The following is a 12,252-nucleotide window of genomic DNA, read 5'->3' as shown; positions in this document are numbered from 1 at the left end:
AAGCAGGCTCCATGCAGGGAGCCCGATGTGGGACTCAATCCCAAGTCTCCGGGATCACACGCCCTGGGCTGAAGGCAGATACTTTAACCGTTGAGCCACCCAGGCGTCCCCAGAACCTAACTTTTTTTTTAAAGATTTTTATTTATTTATTCATGAGAGACACAGAGAGAGAGGCAGACACACAGGCAGAGGGAGAAGCAGGCTCCATGCAGGGAGCCCGACGTGGGACTCGATCCCAGGTCTCCAGGATCACGCCCCGGGCTGAACGCAGCGACAAACCGCTGAGCCAGCCGGGCTGCCCAGAACCTAACGTTTTAACCATTATTATTCTGGATCGGAAGTCAGGTACCAAGCTAAAGTGAGGAGCAAAGTCGACACCAGGGTCAGGATCCTACCGAGGCGCTCGGCCCGCCCCCAACTTCCGTGAGGCTTTGCGGGATCAGACTTCCGCTGCGGGAGCCGCGGGAGCCCCCGCTCGGCTCCCTCCTCGGGAATTCCGGCAGAAGCTGAGCGCCTAGAGGGCACCTAGGCGAAGGAGCGTGATTGGCCAGCTCCACACGGGAGGCGGGACAGCCGGCGGCGAGGCCGGCGTAAGGCTAGGCTGCGATTGGCCAGTGCGGTATTGGGCGGATCGGATGGAGTGTGGCGACGGCTGTCCATAGGCCGGCGCAGAAAGGGGCGGGGAAACGATGGTGGAGAGGCCGCGATAGCTCTGCGGGGGCGGGGAGACGCCTGTTAGCGATTGGCCCGTAAGGTGCGGAAGGCAGGGCTTGGCTTCATTCCGCGATTGGCCCGGGGGTGGGATGCCCGGTCTTTTACTGGTTAATACGTCTCCAGCCGGCGAAGGGGGACGCCGAGCGGTCCGCGATTGACTGGTGAGGACTGGGGCGGGCGTGCCGATCACGAGGACCGCGAGCGATTGGCCCGCCCGGGAAGGGCGACCCTGGCGCCGGGGCCCGAGTCGCGGCGGGCTATGGCTTCCGGCGGCTGGCGCTGGCTGCGCGGCCTCCGGGCCGTGGGGCAGCCCCTGTTCCAAGGCCGTGCGCTGCTCGTCACCAACACGCTGGGCTGTGGTACTCTCATGGCGGCGGGGGACGGCGTGCGCCAGTCCTGGGAGCTCCGCGCCCGGCCTGGCCAGAAGTTCGATCCCCGGCGCTCAGGTGAGGAGCCCTGGATCCAGGGGGACCTTTGACCCCAGCTTCAGATTCGGAGACCCATGACCTGTGGCCTCAGTTCCCGGCAGGACCCCTGACCTTGCGTGCATCCAAGACCCCCCAAAGCCCATGCTTAGGTCTCCGTCCCTTCTCTCCATCCCGGGGTCTCCGCCCTCGCCCCACCCGAGGTCTCGGTTGCCTCCTCCTTCCTGGTCCCTGTCTCCTCCGGACCCACTCCCACCCACCGGTCTCGTCCCCGCCCACGCCCTCGTCCGCTCCCCTCCCGCGTGCACCGAGCCCAAGCCCTGGGCACGGGAAGCCGCACCAAGGACATCAAGAGCTCTGCGTCTGGACCCAGCCACCCTGGGACTGCGCTCTGGCCCCACATTTCCCAACCTGCTGTACCTGTTTCCTCCTCCAGAAAGCAGGGCAATGGTAGAACCCGCTCTCAGGGTGGTGAAGGGGATGAGGACAGAGCACGAGAGAGGACCAGTGCCTGGCAATGGGGCTTGTGATGGAAGAACATACAGGCGGGCTCTGGGGCAGCTTCAAGTTCACCAGGGAGGGAAGTTAACCAGGGAAGGAATGGGTTGGGGGCAGTTGCTGGCCTCCCCCTGACTCTTGCACTGCTTTCAGCAAGCATGTTTGCAGTGGGCTGCAGCATGGGTCCCTTCCTGCACTATTGGTACCTCTGGCTGGACCACCTGCTCCCAGCATCTGGCCTCTCTGGCCTCCGGAACGTCCTCAGGAAGGTCCTCATCGACCAGCTCGTGGCCTCTCCCTTGCTAGGCATCTGGTATTTCTTGGGTAAGGAGCCTTGTGAGCTTGGGCTTTGCCTCTCCATACATCAGGAGGGGCAGAGCCAGCTTTGTTTTAAGAAGGAGGCTGAAATGCATTTCTGATGTGCCTCCTCTGTGTGGCTCTGGACTGGGTGCTGGGTCACAGTGGTGACAGGACAGACCCACTGGGGACAGGCATGAACAGCAGAATCAGACAATGGTGCTTTAGGGTAGGAGGGATGAAGCAGTACAGGTGGGGCTGTGGGCAGTGATTGGGAGGGCTGCCCAGAGGAGAGGACACTCAGCTGAGACTTGAAGAAGGAGCCAGCAGGCATAAAAAACTGCCTATGCAAAGGCCCTGCGGCTGAAGGAAGAGTTGCTGAGGTTGGGGGTGACAGGGTGCAGTCATCCAGCCCTTGGCTCTGGGAAAACTGTTGCCCCCGCCCCAGGCTCAGTTTCCTCCTTTGTGAAAGACAGGAAATAAAACAGCCTCAGGAAGAGTGCATCTTCATCCTTTGGGGTGCCTGTTTTTAGAGAGAGGGAAGAGGGAGAGAAAATACTAGGAAGGCTCCACAACCAGCGAGGAGCCCAATTCAGGCTCAATCCCAGGACCCTGAGATCATGACCTGAGCTGAAACCAAGAGTCACTTAACACTTAACCTGCTAAATCACCCAGGTGCCCCTAAGGGGATGTGTGGTTACTTAGGACCTCTCCCTCACTGGAACCAACTTGTTCTGCCTTGTTTCTCCACACCAGCCACTCTGCTGTGTGGCCCTTCCCACTGCAAGGCTTTAAAACATCTTGGGCTATCTGCCTGGGACCCTGACCCTCAGGGTTCCTGCCCTATCTGCTCGTCACCAGTACTCCCCAGCCTCTGATACTCTAATTTCTTTGTCTCCTTTCCAGGCATTGGCTGCCTGGAGGGCCAAACCCTGGATGAGAGCTGCCAGGAGCTGCGAGACAAGTTCTGGGAATTCTACAAGGTGGGCCGCCCACCCCCTGACTCCCTGCCCCTGCCTCTCACAGCTGCTCCCCTCCCACAAGGGCTCCTCCCCTCACCACACTCCACCCCTCCCCGCAGGCCGACTGGTGCGTTTGGCCAGCTGCGCAGCTGGTGAACTTTCTCTTTGTGCCCACCCAATTCCGAGTCACCTATATCAACGGCCTAACCCTGGGCTGGGACACGTACCTCTCCTACCTGAAGTACCGGGTGAGCACAGTGGGCGGACCAGGCACCCAGGGGACTCCTCAGGGGCCACGTGTGTAAACCCCAAATGGTGCAGCTCCGCTCTAGGGTGAGGTCCTCCTGGGCCTATGACAATCTGCAGACCACAGCAGGTGGGTGGGGAGCTGGTCATCGGCAGCGTGAAGACCCAGCCCCTCTCTGCTGTTTGATGTGACATCAGCCAGGTCCCTGCTGCATCTGTCCCCCAAGACTGAGTTCAACCACCAGACAGGTGGGTGAGGACCTGCTTTGGTGAAGAGTTCAGAGGGGTGAATGGGGTGTGTGACCAGACCCCTCTTGCACGGACAGATCCTGGGCCCGTCCACCCCTAAGCTGTGTGGCCCTGGGCACCAGGCAGACGGAGCTGCCCCAGCCCTCCTGAGTGGATGCTAGACAGGGCAAGACTGACTCTCAGCAGGCCAGGCCTGGCCCTGGCCCCTCCCCAAACCCTAGGCATCTGGCTGGGCTGCCCCTTCCAAGCCCAGTACAAGACCTGTTTCCTCATCTGGAACACAGCCATAAAGATGGTCATCCAGGAGCCCCGTCACAGCAGGCCTCCATGAACCAGTGACAGATGGCCCCATCTGCAGCACCCAGCCCGAGCCACCCAGTCCCAATCCCCCAACTCCTCAACACCACTGTGGGCTGGGCCCTGGGCCCAAGGTCAGGGACACACTCCATTCCCTTGAAGTAGGGCCCAGCCTGGGATTGGCCCCCTGAATCTGGAGGCTTAGGCAGGGCCAGGTGGCCTCCAGTCTCATATTCAGGTTGCAGATTGTGGAAATTCTATTAAATTCTCTTGACATTGAATATCCTGTGGATGACCAAGGCCACTGCTAGCAGGCTGGCACTCATAGGGACACAGCGTCATCCATTCGCTTTATTGGGTGTGTGTAGTGTTGTCATGACATCTCCTGGGGATCTGGGGGGCATGTTTGACACTCATGACGTCAGAACAGGTCTGGTGTTGGGGGTGTCCCAGGGTGGCGAGTACCCACAGCAGCCCTCACCTCCAAAAAAGGGTAAAACTTTGGGGGTGAGGAGCCAGGCAGGCCATTACCTGGCTCTGATCTACCCCAGGGTCCATGCTGAGACACCCCCCACCCCCCACCCCCCACCCCCCAGTGGCCTTGGCCCACCACGGCCCAGCCAAGAGGCTGGCAGACCCGACTACCTCCCACCACCCAACAGCCTGCCCTGGGGTGTCATCGGGCCCCCTCTTCAAAACCGGTAACTGTTGATGGGGGTGACTTTTAAAAAAGGTGGGGTCTTGAGAGGAGGGTGAGCAGTGAGTTCACAGGGCCACGACACGCCACAGCAGAGTGGGGACAGGGCCATATGTACAGGGTGGGACACGGGGTAGTTGGGGAGCCCGAGCCCCTGGGGGACATCTCCAATAAATAAATAAATAACTACGATAATAAATAAGGGTGAGGGGCTAAATTGGGGCAGGGGTCTCACGCCCTGGGCCAGTGGGGACTGGATCAGGCCCAGGGGGTGGGCAGGGGTGGGCAGGGGCGGGGCAGGGCAGCTCTCAGCAGGCGCAGTCCTGGTGTGGAGGCGCCTGCTGGTCCGTGAGCTGTGGGCCCTGCTTGGCACCCGTGACTGCAGGGTCGGCCGTGTCCAATGACTCGGACATCTTCTCACAGATGACATCCACCAGGCGCTCAAAGGTCTGCTTGACATTAATGTTGTCCTTGGCGCTTGCCTCAAAGAACTCAAAGCCTGTGGTTGGGGAAGGAAGGGATGAGGACTCTGGTCCCCCCCCCCCCCCCCCCCCTCCTGGGGATGCTTCTCTGAGGGCAGAGAACATCTGGAGATTCCCAGTGCCAACCACGTTAACGGCACCAGAGTCCTGCAGGGAAGCGACACTGGACTAGGTCAGCCCTAGGTTGCTTGTACTCCTTCCTTCCCCCTAAAACTGTTCCCAACTCGTCTCCAGGTCCCCAGCAAGACCTTTCCCCACTCCCAACATCCAGCCTAACCCACGCACTGGCCCTGGCAGTATCTGGCACATCCCCCTGTGACCTCCCTTGCTTACACACCCTCTGGCTCCCTGTTGCCCTTGCAGGAATCCCAGATCGTTGGCATGTGGTTCAGGGTGTGCATTTCCCCCAGGTGAACCCCACGTTCCAGCCATATAAATTATTTGCCAGAACACTCAGGATCTTACCTACCTCTGTCCTTTGCCTAAAGTTGTTTGGTCTGCCTGAAAGACCACCCGTTGCTTCAGCACCAGATCCAGTGCTGTCCTCCAGGTCTTACCTACACCAGGCAGAGCTTGCCCCCCATACACTCCCCCAGCCCAGATCTCCCTCTACCCCACAAAATGAGGTTTCTTGGGCTCAGCAACCCAACATGAGGCTAGCAGTGAAGATATCTGAACAAATCAGTAACTGCACCACGAATTCCTAGGCATCCGTCAAGATCTGGCTCCTGGCTCAAGGCCATTTACAAACTGTGAATTGTCTGGATTCAAATCTAGACCCTGTCCTGGTTTTGCTGTGAGATCTTGGGTGTGTCCCCTCCCCTTTCAGGGCCCCAGTGTCCCTTTCTTAGGCTATAAGTGTGCAGCCCCACTGGGCACTCACCAAGGTGGTCAGCCAACTGCCGGCCACGTTCCGACGACACCACCCGTTCATCCTCCATGTCACACTTGTTGCCCACCAGCAGCACCTGGGCATTGTCCCATGAGTAGGTCTTGATCTGGGTTGACCTGGAGGAGGCAGTGACAGGGGTGGGGTGGGCTAGGGCTGGGAGTAACCTAGCTCCATTATCCTCTAATCTTCCCCCTTGCTCACCACACTCTAGCCCCCCACCTGCAGATTATTGCTTGGATTTGGCCATCTCGGTCCCTCCTCCTGGCCTTTGTCTTGCCAGGAACACAGACCCACGGCTCCTTGATCTTGGAAATCCCTTTCCTGTAGGCTTTTCCCACCCTTCCCGGATCCCCATCCCCCAGAGGCAAGAATTTCTCCCTCCTCTGCCAATTCAGAAATGTCCTTAAAGTTTATCACTACTTTGGGCAGAAATGTGTTCATATAGATCCTTCATCCTATGCAAACCATCCTTATATTTTCTGCCCCCTCCCTTATTTTTTTTTGCCTATAAATTGACAATTTCATTTTTCCACCTGAGATGAAACCCTCTTTCCCCCTGGTTGAGTGAGTGCCACCACGTTTCAGTTATTACAGACCCGAGAGCAGGTCTGAGAGTCCAATATTGTGATTTACATTTCTGCCAGGGGAGCTGGGGCTTTGCATCAAAGCCAGCTCTGAAGATGGTCTGAGAGCCGAAGGGGAGGTGTGCTCACCAGTCCTGCACAGCGTTGAAGGATTCTTCATTGGTAATGTCATACATGAGGATAAAGCCCATGGCACCCCGGTAGTAGGCTGTGGTGATGGTCCGGTACCGCTCTTGCCCTGCTGTGTCCTGGGGAAGAAAAGACAGGGGTCAGGGGTCAGCCACCACTGGGTGGCTCAGTGGTTAAGCGTCTGCCTTTGGCTCAGGGCTTGATCCTATGGTCCAGGATCAAGTCCTGCATTGGGCTCCTTGTGGGAGCCTGTTTCTCCCTCTGCTGTCTCTGTCCCAGCCCCCCATAAATAAATAAAATCTTTTTAAAAAATTTAAAAAGACAAGAGTCAGGCCCTGTACATAAGCTCCTCAGTGGAAATGAGCTCCAAGATTGTCCAGTCCAGCCTGCTTGAGGACCAGAAGGAGCAGGGGGCTTGCCCAAAGGCAAAATGGGCCAGGGGAGCAAGCTGCCCACCTACACAGAGAACATTGTGCTCAATTGTCCTCCAGAGGCAGGTACCTAGAGAATCATTTCCTCACTCATTCAACGTACCTGGGCATTGACCTGTGTGTGCCACACCCTGGGCTGAGCACCAGGGACACAGATGTTAACAAAATGGACAAAAATCACTGCCTACTGATCACCCCATTCTATAGGAAACAGACAATAAACACAAAAGAAGAAAATGTATCCTATGTTGGTGATGAAAACTGAGAGGGAAGATAAAGTCTGACAAAGATGGAAGGGCAATGTGGGTGAGGGTATGGTTTTGAGAGCTGGATGAGGTGAGGAGGGAACCATACGGGGACTGGGGGGAAGGAAAATCCGGGCAAAGGACAGAGCCTGGAGCAGGGGCCCTGAAGTGGGTCTCTATCAGTGTGCCTGATACATCAGAGGAACAGTGAGGCAGTGGAGGTGGGAGACAAAGCAGGCAAGGTCTCCCGGGCCAGGTGGCCCATGGGAATGCAATGAACAGAGAAGGGACAGCTCTGGCTTGGGATTAAACAGGTTCCTTTGGGCCCCCGTGGGGCTAAGGGAGGTAGCCAGTAGACCCTGAGGAAGGTTGCCTGTTCCTGTCCCAGGGAATGAGGCGGGGGGGTGGGGGGGGCGCGGCGGCAAAATCCGGCTGAAACATCATACAGACTCACATGAAAGAACTGAAAGATAGGGAAACTGAGGCACCAATCCCAGTGATGCTCTCAGTAATACACAGAGGAGAGGACCCAGCATTTGCTCCTTCCCCACTTCCAGAGAGCAGTGATGAGGCACCTATGGAAGTACCCAGCATTTGCTCCTTCCCCACTCCCAGAGAGCAGTGATGAGGCACCTATGGAAGTACCCAGCATTTGCTCCTTCCCCACTTCCAGAGAGCAGTGATGAGGCACCTATGGAAGTACCCAGCATTTGCTCCTTCCCCACTCCCAGAGAGCAGTGATGAGGCACCCATGGGAGGACTCTGGGCCTCTAGCCCCTAATACACAGTAGGCACCTGATAAACACCCAGTGTGTGAGTGAATCCAAACAGGAAAGAGGCAAAGCTGGGGCTGCTTTTCTGGGAAGACAAAGTGATTGGGACAGAAGCTCCCCAGCTGGACCCACCCAGATCTGCAGCTTGATCCTCTTGTCGTTGCGGTAGATGGTCTTGACCTTGAAGTCGATGCCCACAGTGCTGACAAAAGCAGGCGTGAAGGAATCGTCTGCATAGCGGAATAGGAAAGAGGTCTTGCCCACGCTGCTGTTGCCAATGATGAGGATCTTGAACATGTAGTCGAAGTTCTGGTCCGAGGACTCCTTCTGCCCATAGCGCGAGTCTGTGGCCGACGCCATCTGGGTGTGCAGGGTGTAGGTGAGCCTGAAGAATCCCCTTTCGCACCCAACTGCCCAGGCTCCAGGCAGAGGATACAGAGAATTCCAGAGCTCTTGAGAAGGACTAGTGTTTATAGATTACTCTTATCTCATCAGGAGCCCCTGTACTAACGGTAGGGCCACGGCAAAGGGCGGGCTGTGACCTTGAAAGGCCAAAAGTGTCAAGGGAGCAGCTCAGAAAGATGGACATGGGGACACCCGTTGGGCCCCCTCCAACATGCCTTCGCCCTAGGTCGGGCTGTAATCCTAAACCCTAAGCTGAGCGGGCAGGGGTGACTGCAGCCGGCCCCGCCCCCCATCAATCATTCATGTGTCTCAGAAGGGTGCCGCGCGGGCGCACGTGCACACGCGTGTACGATCCCGCGGGGATGTGCGTCGCAGCACCCCCTTCCCCCAGGCTCCCAAGCTAGGAGGGATCCAGCTGAGACAGCTGGTCATGTGATAAGGGCGGGGCGTGCACCTGCTCACGTGCACGCAGCAGGGAACACACCCGTACACGCGTGTGCACACGAGAGTCGAATACATTCGGTGCACTGGAAACGAGACGCAGACCAACACACATTTACACACATGCCAACCCACCCGTGCGCAGGGTGTCCTCCACCCATGCAGGCGTGTACACGTCACCCACGCGGACACGCAGTCCCGTGCACGTATGCACACGACGTGCAGGCACACGCACAGTCCATTGCGTCTCCTTTCACATGCGTGCAGCACGCACTCACCGGGGCCGGGACACCCGCAGGGTCACCCGAGCATACCCCGGTACATAAGCAAAAGGGTTTGCACACAGACCCGCTGGCACCGGCGGGCGCGCACACGCGTGTTCACACCGCACGCACGCACGCGCACGCACGCACAGAGCCTCCCGCGCGCACAGCTTCCCGCAAGGCACTCGCCTCCCCTCCCCCTCCGCCGCAGAGGCCGGGGGTGGGGGGTGGGGGTGAGGGTGAGGACCCGGCAGGTAGGGGGAGCCAGGGCCCTACCCCGACAAGGGCTGTGACCGCCGCATCCTTCCCCCCCATTCAGCGCAGCCAATCTCTCCCCTACCCCGGCAATCCCATCAGTCAAATGAAGGTTATGTAGGTATCCGGAGAGGCGGCGAACCAGGCCGCCCGGGAACTCACCTTGCCCTGCACCGATGCGGTGGTGACCCTAGCGGCGGCGACTTTTTGGCGGCGGTGGTGACGGGGCCCCCTGCGTTGATGTGGGGCTGCGCGACAGGGGCAGCGGCGGCAGCAGCAGCGGCTCAGGCCCCTGCAGTCCGCGGTGACGTCCTGCAAAGAGTGAGGCGGGGCCTCACATGCAGATGAAGCCGTGACGCCATCCTGGGGCGGAGCCGCGCCTGGAGCAACAGCCCACTGACGCACGCAGAGCCAGGAGGGGCGGGGCCCCCGCGCAGATTGACGCACGAGTGGGGCGGGAATCAGTGTGCTCACCCAGTAGCACGCGGGGGAGGTGGCTACTTGCTCCGCCTCCTGCCTGCGTCAAGGAGGTGGGACTGAATGGCGCCCTCTCACTGGCTGAGGGCCCCCGAGCGACGGACTGATCAGCCAATCAGAGCCTATCACTCTTCTCCTCTTGTCCAATGGTGGCTCCCAGGTGGTTGCAGGGCTGGGAGGTTGAGGCCTTCGCAGAGCCTGGGTCTTCAGGGGGCGTTCCCCTTCCCCGCCCCCTCCCACCTTTGGTCTGAGATTTTCGCGGCCCCCGCCGGGTCTTGGGTGTCCCGAACTCTGGTTAAAAACACTATTCCCAATTTTAGGAAAGAGGAACAGACATCTGAGAGACGCTCAGTGCCCCCTAATCACGGGTTCAAAATAAGTACAAATGAAGAAAAAGCCAAAATAGGGGTGAAGGGAGACCCCTCCCAATTTCTGGAAGGTGTAAGATCCCCAAAGAGGACCGGGCGGGTAGATGCCCGGTCCTGTTTGCTGAGATGAAAAAGAAGAAAGAGGATCTGGGGATCGAGAGAACTATTTTCTAGAAAAGAAGGAAGGGGCTGACACAAGAACCCCTCCTCTCCCTGCGCCCCCCACTTTCCGGAGAAAAATTCGAAGATAATGCTGAAGTGGGGCAGAGAAATGGCTTGCCCCCCTAAGTCCCCCCACAAACCTGCAGGAAACAACAACAACGGGGAACAGGGAGGGTCTCAGCGAGGTTCAAAGACCCAACAACCTAGACGGGGCTGGGAGATGCTTTACCGACCCTGGTACCCTGGTTCCTGACTTAGGCAGGGGACCGATCCCCTCCATCCTGGGGAAACAAGACTCTGCGAGTGCAGACTCTGGGGGCTGCGGTGCTCAGTCGTTTACTCTCCCAAATCTTGAGGGGGAAATGTCAGAATTGGGGGGTCGTGCGGGAGAATGAGCCCCTATGCCCCATTGGGATCCCTGCCCCTCAACTCCGCTCCCCAGACCCGGCAGGAGGAGCGTGGCCCCAAGAGAATTCTGATCTTGCTCCCTCCCCAGGCGCAGGGCGGCGGGGGTGGGGGGCGGAGGGGTGCGTCCTGTTTATAAAAAGCTCGCCAGCTGCGGAGGCGCCTAGAGACCAGAATAACTTAGCGCCTGGAGCCCGCCCCCCGCCCCCCGCCCCCTGGAAGAGCCGGACGTCCCTTGCGTTGAGAAATCTATTTTTATTAAGGGTAGCATTTTTGTTCCTCTCCTCCACTCGGACTATATAAGAGTATTACGAACCTACTGCGGAGAATTGGAAGATTGAGAAAAACATAAAAAAATAAATAAATAAAAATAATTTCATCTCCAACCTCCCCCCTGCAGGGAGGCTGGCAGTCGGTGCCCCCCCCCCCCCAACCGGCCCACACACACCCCGGTGGAGGTGAGGACCTGTAAAGCTTCCCAAAAGCATGCTTTGGGCTTTGGACGTGGATGGCATTGAGAAATACCTGTTGTCATTTTTTGTGTTTTGTTTTTCCAAAGGAGGGAAGCCCCCCCCCCCCAACAATGGGCATCAGCTACTGCACAGAGGAATTTGTATTTCAAAGTAAAAATAGGGAGGCCGGGATCCCTGGGTGGCGCAGTGGTTTGGCGCTTGCCTTTGGCCCGGGGTGCGATCCTGGAGACCCGGGATCGAATCCCACATCAGGCTCCCGGTGCATGGAGCCTGCTTCTCCCTCTGCCTATGTCTCTGCCTCTCTCTCTCTCTCTGTGACTATCATAAATAAATAAAAATTAAAAAAAAATTTAAAAAATAGGGAGGCCTGGGTGGCTCAGCCATTGAGCATCACTTTGGCTCAAGGCGTTCCAGGGTCCGGGATGGAGTCCCCAGTCGGCTCCTTGCAGGGTGCTTCTCCCACTGCCTATGTCTCTGCCTCTCTTTCTGTGTCTCTCATAGATAAATAAATAAAATCTTTTTAAAAAAGAGAGAGAGAGAGAGAATCAGCATTCCACTCTGGAATTAGAGGTGGTTGAATGGGGAACTGCTGCACAGCCTGGGACACCAGAGCTAGTGAGAAAGAGGCCTTAAACCTTTCCAAGTCCCACCCCACTCAGAGTCAAGTCCAGACTCCACCTCACAGCCCAGGCCCTCTAGCCACCCACCACCCACCAGCTACTTCCTCATCTCATCTTTCTCCTCAGGTCAGGTGGTCAGGTGCTCCTTCTGGCTCCAGGTGCAATCCTGCCTCAAGGCCTTTGTGCCCACTGTTCCCTCTGCCTGGAGTACTGTTCCCCAACTTCCTTCTAAGCCTGGCTCTCTCATTCTCTTCAGATCTCTGATGGGCACCCGCCTCCTTTCAGAGGTTCCAATTTCATGTCACCTCCTTATCACATCACCATATTTCTCCCTCCTGCCACATCCGCTATCAGAAATAATTATTTGAGGGGTGCCTGAGTGGCTGAGTCAGTTAAGCATCCGACTCTTGATCTCAGCTTAGGTCTTGATCTCAGGGTCGTGAGTTTAAGCCTTGCATTGGG

At 57.7% G+C, this 12,252-nt stretch overlaps 2 protein-coding genes across 3 annotated transcripts; one reads left to right on the top strand and one right to left on the bottom strand.

Moving 5' to 3' along the window:
• The first annotated feature begins 674 nt into the window (after positions 1–674).
• On the top strand, positions 675–6,792 carry MPV17L2 (MPV17 mitochondrial inner membrane protein like 2). 2 transcript variants are annotated; one of them, XM_025989634.2, is made up of 5 exons: positions 735–1,160; positions 1,791–1,961; positions 2,841–2,917; positions 3,016–3,144; positions 6,404–6,792. In XM_025989634.2, the coding sequence occupies exons 1-5, from the start codon at positions 974–976 to the stop codon at positions 6,446–6,448; spliced, it is 609 nt and encodes a 202-aa protein (XP_025845419.1). In that variant the 5' UTR covers positions 735–973; the 3' UTR covers positions 6,449–6,792. The 2 variants fall into 2 exon arrangements, with proteins under 2 accessions (XP_025845418.1, XP_025845419.1); XM_025989633.2 differs by lacking the exon at positions 6,404–6,792 and having other exon boundaries at positions 675–1,160; positions 3,016–3,969.
• RAB3A (RAB3A, member RAS oncogene family) lies at positions 4,020–9,693 on the bottom strand. Its single transcript, XM_025989632.2, has 5 exons — positions 9,448–9,693; positions 8,054–8,281; positions 6,473–6,591; positions 5,751–5,875; positions 4,020–4,884 (listed from the first exon to the last, which is right to left on the bottom strand). The coding sequence occupies exons 2-5, from the start codon at positions 8,279–8,281 to the stop codon at positions 4,694–4,696; spliced, it is 663 nt and encodes a 220-aa protein (XP_025845417.1). The 5' UTR covers positions 9,448–9,693; the 3' UTR covers positions 4,020–4,693.
• Positions 9,694–12,252: the final 2,559 nt, after the last annotated feature.

Source organism: Vulpes vulpes, chromosome 9 (assembly GCF_048418805.1).
Source record: "Vulpes vulpes isolate BD-2025 chromosome 9, VulVul3, whole genome shotgun sequence".
In the NCBI taxonomy this organism is placed as follows: domain Eukaryota; kingdom Metazoa; phylum Chordata; class Mammalia; order Carnivora; family Canidae; genus Vulpes; species Vulpes vulpes.
Note: the sequence above shows the minus strand (reverse complement) of the source record. Positions and strands in the feature narration are given on the sequence as shown.

What these genes read in the sequence shown, in the direction of transcription:
- MPV17L2 (XM_025989633.2), top strand. Translation starts at nt 974, where the DNA reads ATGGCTTCCGGCGGCTGGCGCTGGCTGCGCGGCCTCCGGGCCGTGGGG. An exon ending in GTTCGATCCCCGGCGCTCAG is followed by an intron (nt 1,161 to 1,790) that starts GTGAGGAGCCCT and finishes CACTGCTTTCAG; the next exon opens with CAAGCATGTTTGCAGTGGGC. An exon ending in AGGCATCTGGTATTTCTTGG is followed by an intron (nt 1,962 to 2,840) that starts GTAAGGAGCCTT and finishes TCTCCTTTCCAG; the next exon opens with GCATTGGCTGCCTGGAGGGC.
- RAB3A (XM_025989632.2), bottom strand. Translation starts at nt 8,281, where the DNA reads ATGGCGTCGGCCACAGACTCGCGCTATGGGCAGAAGGAGTCCTCGGAC. An exon ending in GGATCAAGCTGCAGATCTGG is followed by an intron (nt 6,592 to 8,053) that starts GTGGGTCCAGCT and finishes TTTCTTCCCCAG; the next exon opens with GACACAGCAGGGCAAGAGCG. An exon ending in GCAGTTGGCTGACCACCTTG is followed by an intron (nt 4,885 to 5,750) that starts GTGAGTGCCCAG and finishes CCCCAACCACAG; the next exon opens with GCTTTGAGTTCTTTGAGGCA.